Source organism: Canis lupus, chromosome 20 (genome assembly GCF_003254725.2).
Source record: "Canis lupus dingo isolate Sandy chromosome 20, ASM325472v2, whole genome shotgun sequence".
Taxonomy (NCBI): Eukaryota; Metazoa; Chordata; class Mammalia; order Carnivora; family Canidae; genus Canis; species Canis lupus.
The window spans coordinates 7,279,938-7,307,855 of NC_064262.1; the positions used below are offsets into that span (position 1 = coordinate 7,279,938).

At 40.3% G+C, this 27,918-nt stretch overlaps 1 protein-coding gene across 17 annotated transcripts in view; it reads right to left on the reverse strand.

Moving 5' to 3' along the window:
- Positions 1 to 27,918, reverse strand: part of ATG7 (autophagy related 7) — a 239,146-nt gene that overhangs the window by 165,080 nt on the left and 46,148 nt on the right. For all 17 annotated transcript variants that reach the window (XR_007404313.1, XR_003137836.3, XR_007404315.1 and 14 more), the window contains 6 exons: positions 27,149 to 27,293; positions 23,360 to 23,518; positions 16,766 to 16,960; positions 15,343 to 15,546; positions 13,298 to 13,413; positions 8,305 to 8,380 (listed from right to left, as the gene is read on the reverse strand). Coding sequence is in view for 13 of the 17 variants with exons in the window: in XM_025449669.3 (XP_025305454.1) it covers positions 8,305 to 8,380; positions 13,298 to 13,413; positions 15,343 to 15,546; positions 16,766 to 16,960; positions 23,360 to 23,518; positions 27,149 to 27,293 (895 nt within the window). In the remaining 4 variants the exon portion in view is untranslated. The remainder of the gene's footprint in view (positions 1 to 8,304; positions 8,381 to 13,297; positions 13,414 to 15,342; positions 15,547 to 16,765; positions 16,961 to 23,359; positions 23,519 to 27,148; positions 27,294 to 27,918) is intronic.

Here is a 27,918-nt window from a genome sequence, read left to right on the forward strand (position 1 = left end):
TTCTCTATCCACACAAGAACTAATAATAAGTAAGCCCTCTGGATACTGCTCAAGGTAAATTCTCTAACTTTGGGGAATGCACACAGTTCACTGTAAACTTTTATTCTATTACTAGTATTTGCTGTCAATCTTTCCATACAGGAGGGTTAGCACTAAACAGCTTTTTAAAAATTCTACCTATAAATAAAAGCAATGCACATGACAGGAAACAAAACAAAAAACAACTCATGCTCAACAGGATATTTACTCCCATTTTCATATTTAAAAAATATTTACATATTTAATTTCCTCTTACGTGACCTCCTCTGTATTGAAGGGGAAAAACTGTAGATTTTACAAACACAAATGCCTTGCCTCTCTATCTAGCTTTGGGGCTAGTAAGAGATTTCTTAGAGGAGCCAAATGTTGCCTGCTTCTCTACATGTTTTTTTTTTTTTTTTTTTAATTTACAATAAGTTTTTTTCCTCTTAATACGGGAAAGAATAAGGAAGAAATTTAAATGGCCTGCATGGATATGGATCAGTGGTTGCCTGGTGATGAGGGTGGGGTATTACCTGGGAAAAGCCACAAAGGAAATTTTGGGGTTGACTGGGAAGATTCAACATCTCACTTGGGGTGGTAGTGGTTATATATGTGTATGCACTTGTCAGAACTCATTAAAATGTACATTTAAATGAGCTATATAAATTATACCTCAAAAAGGGTAATTAAAAAACCTGTTTATCATCTTAACATTTTTAAAATATAGAAAGGCACAAAATGAAAAATATAAGTCCCTATTGCCCCCAACTCCCCATCCTCAAAATAATCTCCAGCATCCGTTTCCTGTGTTGCCTTCCTCAGAAAAAAAAAAAAAAATCATGCACAAATCAGCTCTCCAATTTTTGCTACCCCCCTGAATATTTAAAAGCCCACCTGGGAATGACAGAACCTAGAAGAAATACAATTAGCTGTCATTTCTTGGCTCCCTTAGCTCTCATGGCCCCCAGGTTCCATCAAGGGCGAAAGCAGCCTGAGTTGAAATTGCCGTTGTCCAACAGTAGTGAGGCACTGGTGGTATTTGCCTTGTAAGAAGGACAAGCTCCCCTCACCAGAAAACAACAAAAAAACACAAAACAAAACAAAACAAAACAAAACAAAACAAAATGAAACACCTGGCAGGAGATATGCAAAAGTCTCAGAGGAGGGCCTTTAAACTTTCTTTGGCCTCCCTCCCCAGCTGTTCCAGCAGGACAGTGGGCGTGGTCCCAGCCCAAGTCATTAGGCACACCTGTGCTGTGCCTAATTAGCTCCATAGGCTCACAGGCAGGAACACCTGCTTGGGCTAGTGGTGTGGGCTGGGGACAAGGTGGCAAGGGTCCTTTTGTAAACAGAACTTGAGTTGGTGGGAGCACAAAATTCAAAGGTATGTTCAAAGAGCAGAATTTGGTCTGTGTTAACTTGAAAAGTAATGTACTTTGTCCCATAGGATGCCACCAAGAAGCCATTTTTTTTTTTTTCTAACGTCCCTGGAGGCTGGCATTCAGTATATCCAGAAAAGGGCCAGGAAATGTGATTCTGAAATGGCTCCAGAGGTGACTCTGATGTAGTCAGATGTGGGAACCCCTGGATTAGGCTGTCTTTCACTTAATGGGTAGCAGACTCCAAGTCTATATCCAGACCTGCTCAGATCTCCTCTAGGCCATTCTCTAGGCAGCAGCCAAATCTTACCATATTATGTCCATCTCCTGATTTTCCACTCACTGGCTTTCCACTGCCCTTGGGGTGAGGATCCATGGCTTTCAAATGCCTATAGGATTTGACTGACTCCCCTCCACCCACGCCATCCTCCTGTGCTTTCTCAGCCCTGTGTTACAGGCACACCTGCAGCCCTGCAGGTCCTCAAACTCACCAAGCACTCTTCTCGCCCATCTTTGCCGCTGCTCTTATGCCTCCCCTACAGTGTTTACCCCTCTCCTTTTTCCCTTTCAAAGAAACAGCTGCTCTTCTTCTTGCAAGCTGTACGGGAAGGCATGTTCTGGAATAATGTGGAAAATGGGAAGAGAAGGAGGAGAGCACTATTGTCATCCTGTGCTCTTGGGTGTTTTCACTTATTTATCTCAATTTACCCTCAAAACCATCCTGTGACTTTCTCAGGGAAGTAGTATGGCTTGCCCAAGATTCCACAACCACTCAGTGGCAAAGCCAGGAATCTGAGTTCTATTCCTTCTGGCTCCAAAGCCTGGGGAAGAGAGCTGCAGAGCATGCGGGAAATAAAAAGAGAGGAGGAAAGAAAAAGAAAGCACAGAAATTAAACAAAAAGTCCTGCAAAAACAAAAACTCAGTACCTGGTGGCTATCAGGGTCTGGGTAAATGAAATTAGATCTTCAGTCATTTATAGCCAATTGGCTACAAAATAAATAGATCAGGTATAGGAAGGAGCTGCTTCCATTCTGGGCTACTGCTGGCGGTGTGTACACCAGAGCTGAGTAAAATCAGCTTGAGCTGTAAGCCCACCCCGCCTTGATGGGAAGCAGAGAGCCAATGTCCACAGACAAACAGCCACCCTGAGAAGGTACAGTGCGGCCACAACTGAACCTGCTGCACTGACTTCACACCAGTTTCCATCAGATCTGGCAACATTTCTAGAGTTGGAGTCTGCATAAATAAAGACGAACTCCAAACTCCAAGAGATTACTCTAGAATGTTGAAAAGAATTTTTTTTTAAAGATTTTATTTATTCATTCATGAGAGACACAGAGAGAGAGAGGCAGACACAGGCAGAGGGAGAAGCAGGCTCCATGTAGGGAGCCCAACATGGGACTCGATCCCAGGACTCCAGGATCAACGCTCTGGGCCGAAGGCAGGCACTAAGCTGCTGAGCCACCCAGGGATCCCCTGTTGAAAGAATCTTAATCTAAAAAAAAAAAAAAAAAAAAAAAAGAATCTTAATCAAAATCAATGCCAAAATGGGGAGTTGAGCAATTGCAAAATCCCAGGCACTGCATAGTCAGTCATCTTTGTTTCAGACAACAGTGTCAGCGACTACCAATGATCCACCTCTTGCTATTGAAATGGAGCCACCGAGGGACAGAAGGACTGAGCTGGAAATGAGCCTGCCTTATTCTTAGAAAAAGCCTGCAGAATAGAGCTGGTTAATCTTTTTCAACTCTTTCCAATGCACTCAATGCTTCCAGGGTTTTATGAAGAATCTTTGTAACTCCCTCTTTAGGAGAACACAGAAGCTCTATTTTACCATTTTAGTTCAAAGTGAAAGAGAAAGATAAAATAAACATTTACTAGTATCCCTTATGTGCCCAGAACTGTGCTATTGCTTAGTAAATGTGATGTAATCTGTATGTTAGTTCCAGGAGTTTATTATATAATTATTCCCATTTTACTGGCATAAAGTGTGAAATTCAGAGAGGATTGGTAACCTGCACAAGGCCACACAGTAACAAGTGACAAGAGCTGTCTCAAATCTTTTGTATAAGGACAAAAAAATGAATGGATGAAAATGCAATTAAGAAGCAAACCTAGGATTCTAATCAGATCCATATGATTGCAAAGCCTACAGGCTGCCTCTCACACGGGACCTCTCAAACAGGATAACCTCATCAGGTGAGCACAAGTAACATCCTTGAACTGATAAACTTATGTCCAAGTCCTCTGGGATGAGAGATGCTCTCTAAGACACATCTGAACTCTGGTACTATATGTAATTCATTGCCTCTGTCATTCTCCAAAGAAAGCCTATCACCCTCTCTTTTTCTAGGGCCCCCACACAAAGCACAGACATTGTCAGGTCTTGTACCCAGATCCCTCCTTCTATTTAGGGGCCTCCCACTGGAATGAGGCTCCACTACATCCACATGGCTTGGAGTATATCCTTCAACTTAGATCATTCCAAAACCAAGTGGAAATAAACACTGGGTGACCTTGTGTCAGTTGCTGAACTTCTCTGAACATCAAGGTTCTTGGCACAGTGTTTGGGCATCATTTGCTGAAGGGATGGTTGAACGGTCTAAGAGGATGGATAGGTCACAAATCACAGCATCTGATATGGAGAAACAGCAGACATTTAGACAATTTATTTTTCCTGCCATTCCCATTATCATCAATCGGAAGGGTAAAGAAGCAGAGAGGGAAGGAGACTCCTTTTCTTGGGCTACATCTCAGGAAATGGGCTTTTATTGCTTATCTTCTTCATCTCCTTCCTCAGCAGTTCAGTCCATCCATATCCCTAGAGGCACACTGCGATAAGCATTTCTGACAACATAAGAAGAGCTTATTCAAAGCTAAAGGCCTGAGGATTTGTGGGGGCATAGCCTATGCAGACAAGCCAAATAACTAGCAATCCAAGGAATGGCTAGGAACCCCAGCTCTGTCTCAGACTTGTCTCAGAGATTTCCCAGGCCAGGTCTCTCCCAGGGTCCTGCCCTAGTTCCGGCTTTGTTCTGTGTTTCTGAAAGTAATTAAAAGAAAGAATCCAAGAGCCCAAGAGAACCATGGGGTTGGCAAGTCTAAACCCCTAGGAAGGGCATACACATTCAGGGTCTTTATTCATCAGTACTTGAGAGCCAAGAGTACATTCACCCAAAGACAAAAAATGTGAACTGCCTGGTCCACAAGCGGGATAAAAGCTGACTGCTATATTAATGACCATGGTGTTTGGAGGACTGTTGTAGTGCCACCTTGTTTTTCATTTTTTGAGGGAGGTCTAGTCAAATGATCAGTAACTTCACAGGCTTCCAATTTCTGTCACATTCAGGATCTCTTATAAACCTGAAAACCAACTTCCTGGAGATATCAAGAGTAGCCTGTACCTTTTATAACTCTTGAGCTGTGCCAGCACCAAAGAACCAGGAAAAAAAGGGTCTGACCTCATGGAACTCAGCCACCACCCTGAAAGCCAGGAAAAGATAACTTTTTTTTTTTTTTTTTTTGTTAAAGATTCTACTTGATGGAAAGCAGAAGGAACAATACTATGGTAAGATCTGCAGTGAAAAAGTTCTCTCTACAAAAGAAGCCAAACTCCAAAGAGTATACTACATTAGATGATTTCATTTACAGAAAGTTCAAAATTGGGGCAGCCCGGGTGGCTCAGCGGTTTAGTGCAGCCTTCAGCCCAGGGTGTGATCCTGGAGACCCAAGAACAAGTCCCACGTCAGGCTCCCTGTATAGAGCCTGCTTCTCTCTCTGCCTGTGTCTCTGCTTCTCTCTCTCTGTCTCTCATGAATAAATAAATAAAACCTGTAAAAAAAAAAAAAAAAAGAAAGTTCAAAATTAGACAAAAGTCTCCCACAGTGTTGAGAATCAAGAGATGCTTGCCTCTGCGTAGGAAGTATGCAATCATAATTGCAAGAATCATGAAGGGGCTTTGGGAATACTTGATAACATTTTATTTTGATCTGTATGCTGGGTACATGAGTAGTGTTTATTTTGTGATAATTCAAGTTGTATACTTAATGATTTGTAGGATTTGACACACTTTATACATCAATAAAATGATGATTTAAATTACCCAAATCATTGCCTTTACAGACAAAAAGAGTTATGCTTATTGTTGGCTGCTTGCACAATCCCTACTATGTACACTGGGCCAGACAGTTTTAAAAAAGAATAAGCCCATAAGCCTATTTTCTTACCCTCAAATGGTTTTCTCATGGTTTTCAAAATCAATCAAGTTTTTTTCAGGCTATCACTGAATGTCAGGGCCTAATCAAGCCTTTTCCTACACTTGGCCAATCTCTGGATGGGCCAAATTCTGCCTGTGGTTCCACAGGCAGATCAACCAAGTAATCCTCAGGCCTCCCTGGTCTGACACAGAAAGCAGAGACACAGAGCCCACAGGCTAAGTTAAGCAACTTTCTCCAGATTACACAATGAGCTGCTAGTGGGGGGCCTTGTGATTCCCATCCAAGGGCTATCACTTTTCTACTACAGCTCATTCCACAGGGGCCAATTAACACACACTCTCTTTTGGGGAACAGAAAAAAAAAATGAGCTCAGGGAACTCACGGGTTGTTCTTTGTATGCAAGGCACACAAAGGGGTTTACCAAGTTCCTCTCCAAGAGGAAATCTGGAGAGCCAGGAAGAGGAGGAGAGAAGTGCTGAGTCTGCAGCAGGGCATTGCAACACAGCCCAGTGTTTTTGTGGAAACGATGTTCTCCTAATCAAAACACAGTTGCAGAAATGGACTCACTCCATTTAAAAAAAAAAAAAAGAAGAAATTTAAAGTCTATAAATAGGAACCACACAACACTGATTAATTTTAAAGTTCTTTCTCCACTGTCTTTTTTAGATAGTAGCTAAAAATAAAGGCTTGAAACTTGAAATAATGTAAGCAACTAATCACACACAAGCGCTGGGCTTTTCCCATATATGGCTGGGTTATTCTTCAGCCTTTGAAAAGACCAAATGAAGAGATGGCCAACAACCAAAATAATCCTTCAGACATTTGAAAACGAGGAGAAAGAGCTAGAAGAGTTGGTGAATGACAAACAATTGTGAGGCTCAATGGGGGTAAATGACACTGAGAGGGATTAGTTGCCATAGTACTTTAGAAACATGGGTACATGCATTTTGACACTGGACCCCTTCTATAAAGAGACTGTTTTGCCCTCTGGCCTCAGAACTAAGGAAACTACAGCTGTGGTGATTTAACATAAAGGACTTAAGGAGAGAAGTGCAGGGGCATGACTGAAAATCTAATTAAGGCCTTTCTCAGTATGAAATCTGTAAGGGCGATGAGGGCACAGCTCAAGGTCAGGAGAAAGGGGTAGAGACATGTGAAGAGGGGAAGTGGGTAGGGATTCAAATGAGCTTCGAGCATAAGTAGCAGAGGTCAGCTCTAGAGGACAGCTTTCTTGCCATGGAGAGGTATTATAGTGTCTGCTGGGTCCTGCCTGAAATGTTTTTAGAAAGATGAACACAGTCATGTCAGATAAATGCTACACAATGGCACACAGTCCGTGTGAGGCAGACTGGAAAGCCACACTTGCACTGTGTTTTATGGCTTACAAAACCTTATGGGAGGCATAATCCTGGATACAAGGTAAGACACCTGCTTTTACTGATACGGGAAACGAGGCTTTGGGAGGGTAAGTAACCTAACACATGGTATCTGACGGGCGACTTACTGCAAGAGGGCTGGTGTAGCGACCAGAAGGTAACACTCCCAATGGGCAGGCCAGGGAAGTTTCACTCATAAAACCTCATGAAGAACACCAGTAGGAGTGTCAAGTTTAGGTTCATGTTTTGGCTCATCCACTACCTCTCTGTGACTGTGGGCAAATAATTTCCCCTCTTCTAATTCAAATCCTCAATTGAAAAATGATAGGGCTATCGTAGATGACAGGAGGCAGGAGGAGACAAATGTGGGCTGAATGCGCCACCCTACTCTCGCCCTCAGCTTCACGTGAGTCTGTCTGCATGACCCTCAGCCAGAACTATCAGGCACCTTCACTGCTTCATCCATGGAGACAGCCTTTCTCTTACACACTGAAATACACATATGGGTCCTAGAGAAATGACTACCAAAAGGTAAGATTGGAAAATGTCTTCATCCCTCCAAAAACATAGTAACAAAAACTAGTGACCGGGCAACATGAATTTGAAATTTTCATTCCACCACCTTTTGTCCCCCCTCCCCGACCAACAGCTCATTGTGATGAATCTTCCTCATGATACTTCAGATTCTTTTTCTGAGAAGAAACCTTACTTTTTGACACCTCTAATGGTTTTCCCATGCATACCCATAAGGCTTCTTATGTGGCTAGGGAATCAATAATAAACAACAGCAAAAATAGCAAGCACCCTTCACTGAGGGCCTATGGCACACCAGGCACCACTGCGGAGCCCTCTGCACACATCACCTCTCATCTCTGCAACTACCACATGAGGGGTGTATTATTGTCACATTGCATAGATGGAGAAACAGGGGCTCAGATAAGTTTAGGGACTTGGCCAAGGAAGGCCATCTCAATAATTGCATGGCTGGGACTTAAACTGCCATCCAGCTGATTCCAGGGTCTGTTCTTGCTGCTGCTTCTCCATTATGGGACCTCTGGTCAATATGGTTAATGCATCCAAGACTCTGGGTGATGCTGCTTGCTCATGATTTCTCCTCATCACCATCCCTGTGGAATGGGATACTTTCCAGGTAGTCTGAAAGCACTCCCACAGAAACTCAAGGGCAGCTGGAGAATAAGGAGGGTGGAAAAGCGGTGGGCTGAGTGGACAATGAAGGGACCCTGAATGCATTCCCCCCTGTGCCACTGGCACCAGGTCCAGAATGATGACTTCATTTCCAAATCACTAACCTGGTGAGGCACAAGCCCAAGAGAGGTTGGCGGTTCATTCATGCGGTCATCACTGCTGCTGGCAATGGCGTAGCCCCTGAGAAATGAAAACAATTAGAGGTGCTCATTTAATAAAAGTTAATGCTTGACATCTGTGAGGATGGTCTGGAGGGGGACCATGGGAGATTTATAAGGATAACTGAAAACACCCTTGCAAGGCAGCAAGATTTAGCGGAGACCTAATTTCCAAGGGAAGGAAAGAAGAAGAGCTCACACACACATATGCGTGAGAGCGTGCACACACACACACACACACACACACACACACACACACATCCCTGCGTCTTGAAGTTAGAAAAGCCAGAGCTTGTGACCACAGGCAGATTGCTTAACTTCTCTGTGCTCTGGGTCCATTACCTATAAAGTAAAAATAAGATAGTTATGAAGCATAAATTAGGAATAAGTTAGAAAAACTGCCAAGTGCAGTGGCTGGCACGTGATAAGCTGTTTAATGTTAACTCCCTTACTCTGAGATAGTCTTGTAAAAACCATGGCACATTTTTGTACAGAAATTTTGAAATGGAAAACTTTCCAACCATAACTTCTTGAGGTGATATGAATGCTATGAAAATGGAGGAAGGAGACAGAAACAGTAAGGAATTAATGGGGCAGGAGAACAAATGCACTCCTTCCTGAATGACGGTGTGATGTTTTCTTACGGCACAGAAGGGCCTGGTTTTAGCCTATGACCAGGGAGAACACACAGAGGGGTCAGTGTCAAGGAATGGCACAATCAGCTCTCCAAGATTTTATCCCAGATATGTCCTGTCAGGAGGCCACACAACACTTAGAAGGCAGGGGTGGTCAGGGGGATGACAGAGACTAGAGGAAGTTAAAAAAAAAAAAAAAAAGCTGCTTTATTTTCCTTTAACTCTCTTGCACCTAGACTAGCTATGTATGCTACCAACATTGTACAGGGGTCATCTTTTCAATTGTGTAGAAAAACTGTTGAGTCATAAAGTAAATAGAATATTTGATGTTAATTTCTGAGAATTGGAAAAACAAATCTTTCGAAAATTCAAGTCTCTCCTGCCTGTGTTACAAACAGCATAGCAGGATGATTAAAAACAGAGTTTGGAGCCAAACTGAGTGAAAGCCCAGCTTTGTGAATTCCAGCAACTTATCTTCCCTATGCCTCAATTTCCCCCCTCAAAAATGGGACAGGTAATAGTTCTTTCCTAATAGGTTTGCTATGAGGATTAAGTGAGTTACTTCTGCAAAATGATTAGAACAGTGCCTAGCACAAGGTAAGCACTATGTAATAAGTGTCTGACAAATGAAATAAATCACAGTGTATTTGTCAGACAGTCAGGTGTAAATACCCATTTGACTTCAGTTTGCCTACGCTAGCTGACACTTGGCAGCAGACACTTGGGCAGATATGGAGAGAATCTTAAACTGTTTAATCATTTTTCTTTTACTTTTTTATTTTTTGTTTCCTTTCCTCTTCATTCCCCCACCCCTTTCTCATCTTTTCTTTCCTTCTTTCTTTCTTAAAATTACTGATTCTATTTTTGAAATCAATTTAATTTTATCCCACTTCTACTTATTACAAGATGAATTAGTTCTATTGTTTATAGGTCATAAAGTAATAAGATCTTCTTGATTAGAGCATCTGGGTGTCCAGATCGCAAATGTGGTAAGTTTTATATCTTTAATGTAAAATATCTATAGTATGGTAAATATATAGTCTGCTATAAAGCCAAAGTCAGGTTGAAACAAAATGTACCAGCCTGCTCACTTGTCTACTCTCACATGCAAGTTAGTACACAATGAGTGCTTAATAAATTAAAAAAATATATTTTTAAAAATTGTATGTCATTGATAGACTAGGTAGTCATGACTAACCTTTCACTGAAAACAAACAGAAAGCTAGATACAATATTAAAACCTTTGAAAGCCTGACAGCTACCAAAGTAGGGAAGAATTGCAGAGCTGGGATCTGTGAGAGGAGAGAAGCCGCCCATAGAGGTAAACAAGGCATTTGCAAGGGAACTTTCTGCCATAAAGTGATTGCCAACCTCCAAAAGCACTGGCTATAGGATCAGAAGCTGGACAGACAAATGAACTGGAAGGAAAAACTAGAGCTTGAGGTCTGCCAATAAGGAGGAATCATGGAAAATATCCTGGGCTTTGGGTTGGGACCGATGGGGGTTACACGCTAGGAAAAAGAGTGAACCAGAAATAGACAAACCCTAATTGGACTTAAGCATTCTAGGACTTGGTCTAGCAGTTTGCCAGAAGGAAATGTAAATCACATCATCTCTGCAATTTCTCATATACAATGTCCAGTAGTCAAAATTAGCCAAGCAAGAAAAAAAAATAATAATAACCAAGCAGATTTGAGAAACTAGGGAATTTTTTTAATTTAAATTCAATTTGCCAACATATAGTATAACACCCAGTGCTTATCCCATCAAGTGCTCTCCTTAGTGCCTGTCACCCACTTACCCCATCCCCACACCCACATCCCCTTCCACAACCCTTTGCTTGTTTCCCAGAGTTGGGGGTCTCTCATGGTTTATCTCCCTCTCTAATTTTTCCCACTCAGTTCCCCTCCTTTTGAGAAACAAACTGGGGAAATTTAAAAGCTAATTGTATATTAGGTGATATGAAGGAATTACTTTTGTTTTTATATGTAAAATAGATATACACACTAAAAAGATACCTTTTATTAATGAAATGCTACATCTTAGACTTGCTTTAAAATAAGCCAGTGGGGAGAGAAAAATGTGGATATCTGTATAGACAAATGATGGGCCATATGTTGGTAACTGTTGAAGCTAGGTGGTCTATACGATGGGATTTATTATTTTATATATGTTTTTCTTTCATAGATGTTGGAATTTTCCATAATAAAAAAGGTTTTCTCTTAAAAAAAAAAAAAAAAAAGGAAACAGTACCAGATACTGGAGGAGGTAATACATAACCAAAAGCCAAAAACCAAAAAAATAATAGACAAGAGGAACAGACTCATAGGAGAGCCAGATAATAGAGTTACCTGATAAGGGCTTAAAAGAAAATAATAATTGTTTTCAAGGAATGAAAAAGATCAAAATCACAATTTCAGCAGAGATCAGGAAATGTATAAGATCAAATGGAAATTTTATAACTGAAACATAAAATAATTAAAAATTCAATGGATGGTATTAGACACAGAAGGAAAAAGAATTAGCAAACTGGAAGATAAGCCAAAAAGCAAATTGGCAAACTGAAGCAAGGAAAGACAAATACTGGAATATACAAAAAAGGGCATAGATTGATTCTGACACACAATTAGAGACTCAAAAGGAAAGAAGACAGAAAGGGGCAGAAGCCATATTTTAAGAGATACTGGCTGAGAATTGTACACAATAGATGAAAAGCATCAAGCCATGGATTCAAGAAGCACTAGAGAGCACAACCAGAATAAATACGTAAGTAGGTATACCATAGTCCAACTTCTGAAAAGCAAAGGCAATGAGAAAACCTTAAAACCAACTAAGGGCAGGGAAAGAGAGAGAAAAACAAACTGTATCAGAGGAGCCTCTGTGAGATAAACACCAAACTCCTCAACAATAAAAGCAACCAGAGACAAGATTATACTCTCAATGTGCTAAAAGAAAATTATCACCAATCTACAATTCTAAACCCAGCAAAAATATCTTCCAAATATATAGTCATTTTCAGGCAAACAAAAACTGAAGTATCTTGTCACTAGCATTCCTTTTAGGGATGCTAAAAGAAATAATAAAGGGCATTCTTCTGGCAGAAGGATAATACAGCCTTGGCTGGAAGCTCAAAGATAGATAGAAGAGGAAAATGAAAAGTAACAGAAAAGGAAAATGTTAGCAAACATAATGAATACCACCATAAAACAATCTCTTCTGGGATTTAAAATATATGCATAATTTTAAAAAATGAGTGTGCAGACAGTGCTATTTGCCTACCCAATATCCATTCTCCACATCTATCTTAAGACAACTTTATTTAGAGAGGTAATGTGTCCAGACAAAATAACCATATATGTTAGTCTTCCTTGTAGTGAAGGGTGGCCGTGTGATACAGGAGTTAGAATCACTGGGTGTTATTCTCTATGTTGGCAAATTGAACACCAATAAAAAATAAATTTATTATTAAAAAAAAAAAGAATCCATGGGTGAATCGGGTAAGTTCTTTTTTTTTTTCTTTTTTTTTCTTTAATTTATTTTTTATTGGTGTTCAATTTACTAACATACAGAATAACCCCCAGTGCCCGTCACCCATTCACTCCCACCCCCCGCCCTTCTCCCCTTCTACCACCCCTAGTTCGTTTCCCAGAGTTAGCAGTCTTTACGTTCTGTCTCCCTTTCTGATAAAAGGGGGCAGCCTCAGCCAAGCGGACATGTGTTAACTTTAACACAGAAGCAATATGTAGTCACGACCACAAGGTGGCAGGCAAAAGGAAAAATGCTAAGGGTACCTGAGTGATTAATAAGGAACCGAAGTCCCTGAGGGCCTAACAAAGCCTTTGTACCAACACTGAACTGCCTGCCTCCAGGCTTTTGCCACATAAACAAAATAAAGTCCCATTTGGCCAAGTCACTGAAGATGTTACATACAGCCCAATACAATTTCTATCACATGTGATTCATGTATTGCCTTACAAACGTTCAGGGCTAAGGAGATCAAAACCTACTAATAGAATAAAAGCATGAGGGTCCCTACGGCCCCCACCAAAATGTTTATTCTTCCTTATCATCAGTTACCAAATAACTCAGAAGAGTTCAATTCCAGAAGAATCCAGAGATAGAGCCCCAAAGGTCCAATGACAAGCTCCCCAAGAAAAAAGAATCAGACTAGGGTTTTCAGTCTTGTTTTTTCGAGGACGGCTTTAAAAAGCAACACAATTCTCAGAGGAGTCAGGATGAGAAAAGCCCAATGGAGATACAAAAAGCTTTTTGTTTAAATGACCATCTCTAAATAGTAAGCTCACCCTTCTGGATGCTGCAAAACAGAAACCATCAATTCCACAGCCAGGGCTCCTGCAATCATGGCCAGTCCTGGGCGGCTCACAGTGCACTGCTGGTCCAAGGTCCGGTCTCTGGTTGACTAGAGAGAAACAATCATTGATGTGTGCTCAAAGTTCTAGTCCACTCAACTGTGCTGTCTGAAGCATGAACCTCCTCCCTGGTAAAGCTATATAACATAACCAGATGCTCACTCAGTGTGGACAAAGAACATTCAGCCTCAAATAATACTGCTTCTTGCAAGTACCAAGAAAAAAACAAAATATACAACTCAGGTAACTAAATGAGGTACTTTGCCAAAAAGGAGTAACAGTTACAAACTAATTAAAGATTGGGGGCCTAGCTGCCCCAATAGGGAGTTGCATCATATGCTCTTTTAACTGACTCAAACCCCACTGCACTTGGTAGCTGAAGGACAGAGACACAGAGAGGAATAATCACTTGAATAGTACAAATGATTTTGCCCTGCCATTCTAACTGAGCCAGTGCCTCAGACTGCCTGTGAGGTGGGACAATAACTTGCCTTTCCTGCAGTCCTCAGTTCCTACGTGCCTCTCACAGTGTGGACATCATGTCACCCACCCATCAAGTCACCCATCATTTCACCCTGGGTTGAAATGCAAGTATTTTTGCTACAACATGGCTCCAAATACAACCCTTCAATAGTGCAACCAAAGAAATTCTAGTCTTACAACTTTAGGCAAATTAAGAGGTGGTTGTTAGGGATAATTTTGACTCTGAAATTTTCCCCTTATGAACAGACACGACTTTACTGCAATTGATTCCTTTATCCTACTTCTTGGTAATGATGCGGTAACAGGGCCAGCTATGTGTTATAACACCACTGATGAAGATCCTCAAGTCATCCTTCTTCACATGGAGAATATTTATCTTTTATTTGTTCATACTGGGAGGCCATAGAAGCCAATCTTCCAAAAAAGGCAGGAGTTATTAAGGAATACATTTTTAAAGAAGGGGAAAATGAAGGGAAGGGCACAGAAACACTTATGCTTTATTTCACTGGACATGATTCTCTGTTCTGATAAAAGACCATTCCTACAGACTGGGCCTTGTGTGCTGGCATTAATACTACAGAATCTTATATTTGAACAGGGTACTACTTGCTGTTCAGAGCACTTTCATATTCAACCCACCTTGCACTATGAATAGGTTAAAATATTTTTCCCTCTTCTATTGGGTTAGCAGATAAAATACAGGATGCCCAGATAAATTTGAACTTCAGATAGACAATGCATAGTATTTTAATATGAGAAGGTCTTGAATATTGCATGGCAAAAATTTATACTAAAACTTTATTTACCTGAAATTCAAAGTTAACTGGGAATCCTATTTTCATTTGCTAAATCTGACAATCTTATAGGGCCCAGCCCCTTCTGCAGAAACACAGGCAGCCTATGAGCCTTATTTGGAATTATCCTGCAAGGCAGTGTCCAAGCCTGGATTGGAATCCAGGTCTTCAGACACCTCATTTAATGTTCTCTTCAATGATACATGCACAGGAGACAGAGCTGACTGCTGCCAGGGACCAGTCTATCCTCCAGTTTCCTTGCTGGAAAAATGGTTGCTCACTGTGTTTATGCTAGTGAACAAGGAACAGCTGTGCACAGTTGATGACGCCAATCAAGGCTTGTAGTGTGATAGCGTCACCCCCAAATTGGAGACTTCTTCTCTTTGTTAAAAGACAAAATTTAGGGACGCCTGGGTGGCTCAGCGGTTGAACGCCTGCCCCTGGCTCAAGGCATGATCCGTGGTCTCAGGATCGAGTTCCACATCAGGCTCCCTGCCTAGAGCCTGCTTCTCCCTCTGCCTACGTCTGTGCCTTTCTCTCTGTGTGTCTTTCATAAATAAATAAATAAATAAAATCTTTTTTTTTTTTTTTTTAAAGAATAGACAAAATTTAAATAGTCACAAGAGAAAGAGCTGGGCCATTTTGCCCCAGTGGGCAAGACAGTTGTAGGAAATATCTAGAAGCACAAAGAAATCCACTTACATCTCCTGGGGCCACCACATCATTGCAGAAATAGCAGCCAAGTTTGTAGCCAGGGATGTTGGCAAAGAGGGATGAGCCCAGGAGGTCTGCAGGTGCCACAAGGTGACCAGAACACAAGTCCCCAGCTCCCTGCTGCTTAGGTTTCTTCAAGCCATGTCTCATGACAACAAATGTGTCAAACCCCAAGGCAGCATTGATGACCAGCTGTGGGTTTTGAGGAATAAAAGTCTACAGTTAAGAGACACTTACATTTTAAACCATGGCTAATTTCATATTTGGTCAACTTTTAAAATTCATTTTATAAGTATTTGCATATGAATGTAATTAGTGTCTAGAAGCCAACGTTAGTAAAAACAACCCAATATTGAGGATTTATTAAGTGCAAAACACTTGACCAGTGATTAACATTAATTATTTTATTTTGCTTCATTTAAAATTCCCAGCACACATTTCCCATTTACAGATGAGGATAATGAAAGTCAGAGTAGTTATTTCTGTAACTTGCCCAAGGTCACTTAGCTGGTAAGAGGTAAACGCATAAAACCAAGTCTTGAGAGTCCTCAGCTTTATTCTTTCTACCATTACACTATCATCTGACATACCTACACACATTTTTTTTAATAATAGATTCGCTGAGATATAATTCACACACTATACAATTCAACTGTCACACAGATTTTTTAAGGACAATTTGTTTCTCATTTATACTAGAACTTCTTAGTCATAACTTATTCCTCTCATATTTCTGGTTATATAGGTTGGAAAAAAAAGGAAAAAGTATATCAGAAAACAAAAATTACTCACAATCTCACGGCTCAAACACATACTACTAATAATTTGGGGTATTTCTTCCTACTGTGTTCTTTCTCTCTCTTTCCTTCCACCACCTTTCTCCCTTCTTTTCTCTCCCTCATCCCTCACCAAACAGATAGAAATGTTTGTTTATAGCTATAAACAGTTCATATTAAATATATACAATACTGTATCCTGTAATGTGGTATTTTCCATGTTATTAAAGTTTTTGAGAACATAATTGTGCACAGCTGCATAGTATTCCATCACATTTATGTACCATGATTTAATTAACCATTCAATACTGTCGGTCCTTGAAGTTGTCAGTGACCAAATAGTAGTAAATGAGATGGTCTTTTCTGCTTGGAACTTACATTTTAATCTAAGTAGAATATCCCTTCTAGAGTACTTCAAAGGGTTGCTATGAAAATTAAATAATAGGAGAAACCTATTATATTAGATGGTGGTATGTGAGGTAAAGATAGCATCTGCCAGTAGAAGCCTTTTGGCACCATGTCACTAGGTTATACACAGCACATCTCTCTTCTGGAGGGAAGGCAGATCTTCCTCCAGGGTGATGGTACATTAAGTCGCACTCAGACTTGAAAGTCCCAGGATCCACACACTCTACCTTTCTCTTGCTCGCAGCAATGACGGCAGGGAGCCACCGGCTCTCCCTGGTGTCCATCAACAGAAAAACGACATCATGGCTTTCAATGAGCTGCTCTAGTTGCTCCACATCCCTGCGGGCTTGGTCCAGGGTGACGCTTGAAAAGTTCACTGGGTGTCCAGGCATGGGGATGCTCATGTTGAACCCTCTGGCATTCTGGGGAAACACCCAGATATATAGATGTCTGAACAGATATACAGATGTCTAAACAGATATATAGACGTCTGAAGCAAATATATAGGTGATATCTTAGGGCCCATATCTCCCCATAGCTACAAGCATGCATGTGTGGTCACCTGCAACCAGAAATTTCTCTATGTGTGATTTTGCTACCCGTGCCCTGTACCTTCTTCACCTCTACATCCTAGACTATCTTTTCCTGTCATTCCAGGGTCCCTAAGCCTGGATAAAGTAGCAAGCAGAGACATATGGATCCTAGTTCCAAAAAAGGAGGGAAGTACATCCCATCTGAGGCAAGGAGGACACTGGAAAAAACCGTACTCTTGGCTTTCTCCTAGAACCTGAGACAAGAACCTCTATCAAAGTGCCCTCTGGCCAACTGTCTCTCCCTACTTGCTCCCAATTGTCCCCACCCCCGCCATTTCCTTAATATATAACTTCTTCAAATAGGATATTATAACAAAAAACATTTGATTTAATAAACTCACATAAGATTAGAATGACTGATAGTCTTGTCTTAATCTTAGAGGTATATGAACTTTAAAAAAAAATCCTCTAAACTGAAAAACTCCACTTGCTAACTTATGACCAGAAAATCTACTTAGGAGTGTGCAGATATTTGTTTGGAGGGGACAGGGCGGTGGGGGTGGTGGTGAGCTATAGCAGAGTGCGGTACTGAAGTGAAGCTTCATTCCCTGTCGAAAGAAGTTGCCTGGTGGCCCAGATTCTCTGCAAGTGTGGTGACTCAGGAGTTTTCATAGGGGCTTTAGAACAGCTCTGTAAGACTGGTCCCCCGCTGGCCCCACAGTTCTTGGCAGATTAACAGTGAGTCACATAGGGGTGTCAGCGAAGCCAGGGACATTAACTGTCCACAGAAAAGAAAGTGTTCTAGAATCACAAACTGCATCCTTAATCCTCTGCATAGCGCTGGCCACAAAGAGGAGTGTGAAAACATTAGCTTTATCATTCATTTGCCAAAACCTGTCACTTACCTGAAAAACAACTGGTGGGGGGCAGGGGAGAGGACCAGAATAAATAGGTCCTTTCACAAAGGAAAAAATCTATTTTGTGGATTGTGGCTATTCTCTCCTTATCTTAAACTTTAAACCTAATCTCTGGAATTCAAGAAAGGGACAATGGTAGCAAAAGCAATGCTATTTAAAACCATAAAAAAAAAGTTACAGGAAAAGACACCAGACAGAAAGGACTTCAGAAAGAGGGTTCAAAACAAGTCCATTTTAACAATGAGAACACCACAGAGACAACTTTCTGGCCCTCATTAATTAATTCACTCATTAAGATGCATTTACCATATACCAAATAGTGTCGTAAACTTTAAGCAAAGATCACAGTAATGTTAATACCTTATTGTCTTATTACAATTGACAAAGTATCTTAAATGGTGGTGGCTTGATCCAGAAAGGTATTTTTGGTATATTAGTGACACCAAAATCAAGCATAATTACTCAACACCAATTCTGACCTTTTCAGTAATACAGAGCCATACTCACTTCACTGACCTAAATGATTCTCTACTTGCTAAAATTTCAGCCAGTAAGCCTACTTAGGACTGGCTCTCAGCCCACCATTTAGGTCGACATGCCTAAGGCCAGAATTCAGCAAGTTTCAACACAGAAGTTTTCAACCTTGGCTGCATATTAGAACCACCCAGAGAGGTTTAAAATTCCTAATGGCTAGACTTTTCCCCAGACTATTTAAATTGGAATTTCTGAGAGTGGGACTTGCCATTAATATTTCCTAAAACTCCCCAGATGATTCAAATGTGTAGCCAGGGTGAAGCATAATTTACAGAAACTGTAATATACAGATTTCAAGTATACAGCTGGCTGTGTTTCAACAAACTGCAGATTAACCACTGCATACACCTATTAAGACATAGGATATTTGCATGACCCCAGAACGTGCTCCTGTGCCCCTTACTCCCCACTCCCACTGGGACAACCACTGTTGCAATCACTTTTTTTTTGCAATCACTTTTTAAATCCTAGATTAGTTTTGCCTCTTCTAGAACCTCATATAAATGGTATCTACAGTATATATCTGTTGGTGTTTGGCTTCTTTAACCCTGCATAATGCTTTTTAGGTCTATCCAAATTGTTAAGTATCAAGAGCATGTTCCCTTTTTGCTGTGTGAATATACCTCCATTTGTTTATTCAATGTCTCATTGACAGATATTTGGGTTATTTCTAAATTTGGGCTATTATGAATAAAATTGTTATGGACATTCTTTTGTAAGTGTTTTAGGGTATATACGTTTTCATGTCCTTCAGGTAAACATCTATGAGTGGGGATTTCTGGGTCATCGGCTAGGAGCAGTTTCATGAAAACCTGCCAGACTAATTTACAAAGTGGTTATTTTAGCAGCAGACCAAGAGCTCTGGTTGCTCCTCAACCTGACAACAGTTAGCCCTGTCAGTCTTCTTAATTTGAGCCACTTTAGTGGGTACGTAGTGATGTATTTTCATGGTTTTAATTCCTCTTTCCCTGAGACCATGGATGTTGAGCATTTTTGTGTGTGCATTGGCCATTTATAGATCTTCAATATGAAATAAATGCCTGCACAGAAGTCTCTGGCACCTTAAAAAAACCAACAAACCAACAAACCCTTGTCTGTCCTTTTATTATTGAGTGATAGGAGTTGTGTTTATGGATTCTGGGTAATAGCTATTTGCCAAATAGACATACTGTGAGTATTTTCTGGGTTTTGACTAGTCTTTTCATTCTCTTAATGGCATCAATTGGGAAGCAGAAGTTTTAGGTTTTGATGAAGTCCAAAGTTATCCATTTTTACACATACGGGTCAGTGTTTCCTGGGTCTTAGGAAATCTCTGCCTATCACAAGCATACTGTGCTGCTTTCTCCTGGGAGCTCTATAGTTTAGCTTTTATGCCGAGCTCTGACATACTAGAGTGTCACCTAAAGGCTCAAGGTGTTCAGTGAAGACACTCCATTCTGGAAAGGTGGGGATTCCAATGTCTCCTGGACTTGGAGAAGCTCTGGAATCTCCAATCGGCCCACAACAGACAATGGTGCATTTTTACCCAGCCTTACAAAGTCATGCCCTGAGCACACGCAGCTTGATCTGGTCAAAGATCAGATCAAAGGTGCTGCCCACACTCCTCCTCTGCTCAGCTCCCACATGTCTGATACTCTGTCCTGCATGTTCCAGCTCCCTTAGCTGCTCTGAGATTGGATGTCGGTTTCCTCAGCTCATCAAGCCCAAGAACATCTCCTTGGGCTCCTCATGGGCTTGGGAATGGGCCAGAGAGTGCCTCCATGTGATGGGCTAAGACAAACATTCTTGCTTTTCTTTCTGTCTATGACCACTGTCTTTCACTACCTATTGTTCATTGTCCAGAGAGAGTCATTTTTATATTTTACCCAGTTGCATAATTGTTTATGGCAGGAGAGCTGGTCCAATACCAGTTACTCATCAGGGTTGATAACAGACATTCAGAGTTGGGTTTGAAAATCTATCTATCTATCTATCTATCTATCTATCTATCTATCTATCTATCTATTATTGGTGCTCAATTTGCCAACATATAGAATAACACCCAGTGCTCATCCCATCAAGTGCCTCCCTCAGTGCCCGTCACCCTCACCCCCACCCACCTCCCTTTCTACCACCCCTTGTTTCCTAGAGTTAGGAGTCTCTCATGTTCTGTCTCCCGGGTTTGAAAATCTCTAGTGCAATTCCACAATCCTACATTTTATTGTCTTGTCTTAAAAAAAAAAAAAGTAACTTCAAATAGTTTGATTTATTAATGGTCAGGTTTTTTCCTATTGAATTAATTCAACCCCAAGATTAGACAGGGTATTTGCAGCAGAGCAGTTCTTCCAATATCTTGTTCACTTAGGACATGTCTGCAGCCTGACATGAGAAAGGTGATGAGTGAGTATCTGTTGAAAGAAATAAACACCACCAAACTGAACATACAAAGAAAGCACCATAAGCCTGAGTAACCGGTAGGTGAGATTATGATGGATTACACCAGGACCTTAATGGATTCTACACATTATCTATTATTGTTGATAAGGCAGGAAGGGTAAAAGTATGAGACCTGGCTCCTGGCCTCAAGGACTGAATAACCCAGTAGGGAAAGCAGAATAGCACAATTTAAGTGTCAAGGAGGACACTCAACGCTGGTGGGCTGGTGGTTTCAAGAAAAAGTAAACTTGATCTCAAAAGGTTCCATGTGAGTCAGCCCTAGCTTTGGCTTTAGCTTCTGCCCTAGCCCCTTCTATCTTCCTTGACCTTCATGCTTCAGCCTCCCTAGTTTTCCTTCAGCTCCACAGAAGTGCTATGCCACCTCCTGCCTCCAGCATTTGCACAGACAGCTCTGCTGTCCTCATCTAGCTGACCCCTACTCATCCTGCAGGACTTTGGCTCCTCAAGGGCATCTTGAGCTTAGGTCAGGCTGCCTGGTAAATGTCCCTATAGCATCTGAGCTCCTACTTCATGCACTTACTATAATTACAACTGTTTATGAAATTTGTTTTTTTTGTAAGATTTATTTATTAATTCATGAGAGACACAGACTGAGAGAGAGAGAGGCAGAGACACAGGTAGAGGGAGAAGCAGACTCCTCGTAGGGAGCCTGATGCGGGACTCAATCCCGGATCCTGGTATCATGACCTGAGCCAAAGGCAGGTGCCCAACTGCTGAGCCACCCAGGCATCCCTGAAATTAGTTTTTGACCATGTCCCCCTCTGGACTACAGAAACTCCATGCAGAGAAGAGGGAACTTTATCTGTTTTGTTACCCAATTCCTAGCACACAGAAAACCTTAAGTATTTAATGAATAAGTAAAAGAATAACTGAACAGATAAATAGGGAGGACTGCACTGGATCATAGACTATCTGGACAAGGAAAAATTTCAGGCAACTAGTTAAGTAGCAGAGGTGAGATTCAAAGTCAGGTCTCTCTGGGCCCTGAGGGGAGCTCATAAGACTCTCCAGTGATAGGTTGGATTATTCTTCCCAACCATGCACTGCCTCTCACTAATGTTTTCACTCTTAGCCACATGACTTTGCAGGACCTCCCACTAGGAAGGCAAAGTATACCCCTGGACTTTGGGTTTGGCCCTGTGACCAGCTTTGGCATGGGGATGGAGAATGCTGCATTGTGTCACCAGTGAACTGAGACTTTTAGAGGTATGATACGTTTTCACCAATCCTTTTTCATTTCCACCTTCTATTGTAAGAAGAGCATGACCCAAATGACTGCTGCTCCTCAAGCCTAGATTTTAAAACTATAACACATAGCACAGACTGGAACCTGACTTAAAGACTGGAGTCCAGCTATAGCCACTCTGCAGACCTGTGAGTATGAGATAAATGCTTATAATAATAAGGCACTCTCATGTTAGGACTGTGCGATATGCAATAATGTAGCAGCAACTTAATTAATATGATAGGGTTCTAGCACTCTTATTTCTTTTGGCCTCCAGCACCTAGCTGGGGACACAGTGGGTGCTTAAATAATGGTGTTGAATTAAACCCAATAAATGATGTTCTTCTGGATCAATGATGAAATGGACAAAACCATCAAGTTGCTTCTTTTAAAGCAAAAATTAAAATGAATGAATCTAATACTGAGTAATTAAACAGAAAAACCTTGAGAAAGTGGTCTTTTTTCAAAAATTTTTTTGTTGTTGTTGGTAAGGCTGAGAGCCTCTTGTGGCACTTTAAGTATTAGCAGATGCTTTGGAGACATCTAACCTAACTTCTGTCATATAAACTGATTAAGTATGCAAGATGCACATTTCCTTTTGTGGATGACCTATGAAAAAAACTGGTGAGATTTTGAATTGAATGAGCTGAATGGCTTGTCTCTTATTATTTGGTTTTTTTAAAGTAAATAATGCAACTCAAAAACAACCAGCAGCTTGAGTAAAAAGCTAAATATTTAGCCAGATCTTCATTCTGTGCAGACTTGTATTCAATTTAATTTCATAAAACTGCACTAAGTAACTATCAAGTATTCTGGTAATGAAGGAGAAATAAAATCCTATACCTGAGCTACCAAGAATCCCTTTGGGATAAGGCAGTATATAAAAATATCATACTTCTAAATTCTTCAAATGAGACTCCGATAATGCTTTGCAACTTACAAAAGCATTTTTTTCATACATTCTTCATTTTATTTTCACAATATATGAGTTTTGTTTTTTGATGCCCATCTCTGAGATGAGGAAACAGAGGCCTGGCCATATAATGAAGGCCTGGGTAGTAAGTGACAAATGTCTGACTCTCTTTTACCAATACCACAGGACCTTCATTGCCCAAGATTAATCAGTAGGAAACTACAGGAGACAAGCTCTGACGTTCCCAAACAACATCAACGTACCACTCCAGGGAATATTTTCTGAAGCCGGTCTGCTGCAGCCAGGGCCTTGGGTTTACCACCTGCTAGGCAATCTTCAAATTCATAGAGAGGCTGCCTCACAGGATTGGAGTAGGAGATATTGGCGTTGTCCACAAATGTGATGTGTCTGACACCCCAACCCTGCATGGAAACAAGAGATCATGGTGTGTTTCTGACAAACATGTCACAGGGTGTCTCTCTTGAAATCCCTAAAAGAGGTTTTGCTTTGGAGTAGCTTAGGAACTTCAAAATACAGGAAACTTCAGAAAAAGGATTGTGCAAATTCAGTTTTTGATCAACGGAGGGTCAACTTCCTTTAAAAGACAAAATAATTATATACCCGGTGCCTGGTTTCCTGCAGTAATGAGACTAAGAAATGTCAGAGTGGGTCTGACTAATAACTCATTATTTTTGACAGTAACACCAGAGAAAAATTTGGAGGTAAGTCCCATAGGAATTGTCTAAGCTGTTGTCTTAAAAGGATTAGCAATGAGCCCCCAAATGTCCTTGCTTTCCCTTAATGAATAATTAAGTATAAATAACAGCTCACTTAAAACTCACTTAAATCCTGAATTAACTCCTCAGAAAAATGACTTCTGAGTTATTTCCCATTGTATAATGTCATAGAAGATTTTGGCTACAAAGCTGATTCTGCTCTCTCTTATTTCAATATCCTTCCAGCAGAGACTCAGAAACTCAGTTAAACTGATGTTTCCAAGGGGATGGTCAACAAGAATCCAAGGTTCATTTTCAGGGTTGAGGACAGGCCAGAATCTATCTTTTCAAAAGCACAGTTATCTGTGTTGAAAGCCCACTGGTAAACTTGGTCTACTCATCCAGTTTTTGTTTTTTTTTTTTGTTTTTTTTTTTTATTTATTTATTAATGAGATACAGAGAGAGAGATGAAGGCAGAGACACAGGCAGGACAGGCTCCATGCAGGGAGCCTGACGTGGGATCTCCAGGATCACACCCTGGGTTGAAGGTGGCGCTAAACCGCTGAGCCACCGGGGCTGCCCATACTCATCCGGTTTTATAAGTGACTTTTACCAGCAAAGCAATCTACCGTGGAGGCAGAATAAAGATACGGAAAATCCCTCTCTCTCTGTGTCTCTCATGAATAAATAAAGAAAATCTTAAAAAAAAAAAAAAAAGACACAGAAAATCCAAAAGTCACTTGTGCTTGATTTGGACACATTTATTTCTTTTTTCTTTTTTTAAGATTTTCTTTATTTATTCATGAAAGACACACACACACACACACAGAGAGAGAGAGAGAGAGGGAGAGAGGGAGAGGCAGAGACACAGGCAGAGGGTGAAGAGGCTCCATGCAGGGAGCCTGATGGGGGACTCCATCCTGGGTCTCCAGGATCACACCCTGGGCTGAAGGTGGCACTAAACCACTGAGCCACCCAAGGATCCCCGACACATTTATTTCTGAAGTATTTTTACATCCCTTAAAGCAATGCTGAGTGGAAGGCAGTCTAGGAAGATGCTGGGCAATGGAAAGAAAGCCAAGTAAATTACAAACAGGCCATGGGTTAGCCACATCCAGGGGGGCATTCACACTCAACTTTTGGCTTCCTGGAATGCTAACACAGTTTAAATAGCTAAGATTAAAGAAAACTGTAATAGTCAATGCTGGTGAGGATGTGGTGATGAAAAGCTATTGTACTGGATGAGAATATAAACTGATATAATTTTTCTGGAAAGCAATTTGGCAATATGTTTCTAGAATCTTTCAAATGTTCATATCTTTTGGCCTATTTGCAGCAATCTAACCTCAGTAAATACTTCCAGCAATCTACCCTAGGAAGCAATTTGAAATATTAACAAAAATGTTCCACAACATAATTTGCAGTTGTAAAATACTGGAAACAATGTTAATGCTTACCATAAGAGGAGTATCTTAGAACATTACATTTCATCATATAAGAAAGCATATTCTAGGGGATCCCTGAGTGGCTCAGTGGTGTAGCACCTGCCTTCAGCCCAGGGCGTGATCCTGGAGTCCCTGGATCAAGTTCCGTATTAGGCTCTCTGCATGGAGCCTGCTTCTCCCTCTGCCTATGTCTCTGCCTCTCTCTCTCTCTCTCTCTCTCTCTGTGTCTCTCATGAATAAATAAATAATTTTTTTTAAAAAAAGCATATTCTATAGACATTAAAAACGCTTTACAGGCATTATTTTTAATTACATGAGAAAGTGTTTACAATGTTAATAAATAAAAGTGAAGGGCATTATATAAATCAAATAAGATTTTTAAATATATATTTAACAAACATTAAAGGAAATAAGTGAAAAAGTGGTAAGAAAATGGGTGTCTTCTTTTTCTGCTTTATAACTTTTACACTTTACAAATTTTCTATGGTAGATTTCCAATGACTTTATAATTCTCAATAATGCTAAGAAAACCTAAACACCTAATTCTGGAAGCCAGAAAAAGAACACAAAATAAATTTCACAAAAAGAGGAAGATATTAATGAAGATAAAAACAGATATTAATGAATCTGAAAGCAAAACAAAACAAAACAAAAACAAAAACTATAAAACTAATAAATAAATCAAGGACTGAGTCCTCCAAAAAGACTGATAAGACAGACAATCCTCTCTGGAAAGTCTGAATAATAGGAAAAAGGAGAAAACGTAAACATGCAACCTTGGGAGTGAGGAAAGATTTTTTAAAAAGACAGAGTTTTAAAAGATGCTAAGAGAGTATTATATGTATTTTGTGTCAATATATTTTAAAATTTAGATGAATAAAATAAATAATATTCACAAAGGAAATAAAATTAAAGATATACTCTCACTAATAAAAGAAACAAATTAAAAAGCTCTGTTTTGTACATGGTTCTAAAAGTACAGGCTAGTAAAATGTTTTTGGAAGGTAACTTAGCTTGAAAAAAAACTTATATATACATAGTGTGTGTGCATACACACACACACACACACACAATACATTCTCTCTAACATAATAATTTCTACTGGGGCTTTTTTTTTTCCCTAAAGAAATAATCACATACATATGTAAAGATATAAAAATATTCATTTCAGCAGCATCTCAAAAATATGCTGAAATTGAAAAAAATTGAGGACATGGTCATACAACAAAATACTACATATACATAATACAGAACACATAGAGAACCACAATTACTTTTCTATGAAGAATAAAAACCTGTTACAGACAGTATGCCATGATCCAATTTTTATAAATACAAATAAACAAATGACAGCAAAGATGACAAAGGTCCCTCTCTATATTTGTATCTGCCTATGAAAACTTCAGGGAGTGCTTTACTGTTTACTCATCTAGGAAGTCTGTTTAATTTTGGGAAATGGGACTTGAGATGAAGGTGGAGAAAGACTTTCTGTTTCTACTTTACAATAAAAGTATGAGTTTCTTTTTTAGTTAAAAAGATAACTGAGATAAAAAAGGAAGGGAGATGGGATCCCTGGGTGGCGCCGTGGTTTGGCGCCTGCCTTTGGCCCGGGGCGCGATCCTGGAGACCCGGGATCGAATCCCACGTCGGGCTCCCAGTGCATAGAGCCTGCTTCTCCCTCTGCCTGTGTCTCTGCCTCTCTCTCTCTCTGTGTGACTATCATAAATAAATAAAAATTTTAAAAAAATTAAAAAATAAATTAAAAAAAGGAAGGGAGAGAGGGAGGGGAGAAGGAAGGGAGTGAGAAAAAGAGGAAAAGGGGAATCTGGGAGGTAGGAAGCAAACTGGTATACACAGCTTTGGAGGTACCATTTGGCCCCCACAAACTTACCATCAATGTCCTAGCTACATTACAACCCAATGTGCCGGCTCCAAGCAACAGACACTTGACAGACACAACCTTCTCTAAGTCCAAAGTAGGGACCAATCTCCAACACATCAATTTGAGATTTAGATCCACTGATGACTCAGCTAACCTAGAAAATGACAGAATTATTTATTCATTCAGTCACTCATTTATGCCCCCATCTTACCCTAAAAAGATAGAAAGCATCTCTATAAGAAAATGAAGAACAAATCCTGAGCAAAATGGGATCAAAGGGAAAATAAGATGAAGCTTTAGGGCAATAGGGAGGAGAAATGACACAACATGTGTGCCACTGTAGACCACTGCAATTGCTAGTGATAGGCCACAAATTTGATACTGAGCCCCTAGCAGCCAAAGTAAAAATGCAAACATGACCACTTATAGGAGTTATTATATCTATAAATAAAAAAGACACCAGCAACTTAAGAGGAAAGTTTTCCCTAATACTGAAAAGCAAGAAATATGTCCCCTCAAAAAAGGGTGCACTTATATCATCCCTTCAATACAACGTTGGTTTCCATGAAATATTCTTACAATGTCCTTCAATGTAGGCCAATGGACTAAATTAAAGGGCCATGAATAAAGGACTAAAAGTAGGTATTGGTGTAACTAGGTTCGAGAGTCTCAGCTCAAAGCAAGAACAAAATTTATAATGTGTAGAGAGCAGATGAATTGTGCATCCTTCAAAATCTCCATCAGGATATTAATTCGCACTAACACGCTTCAATCAAGAG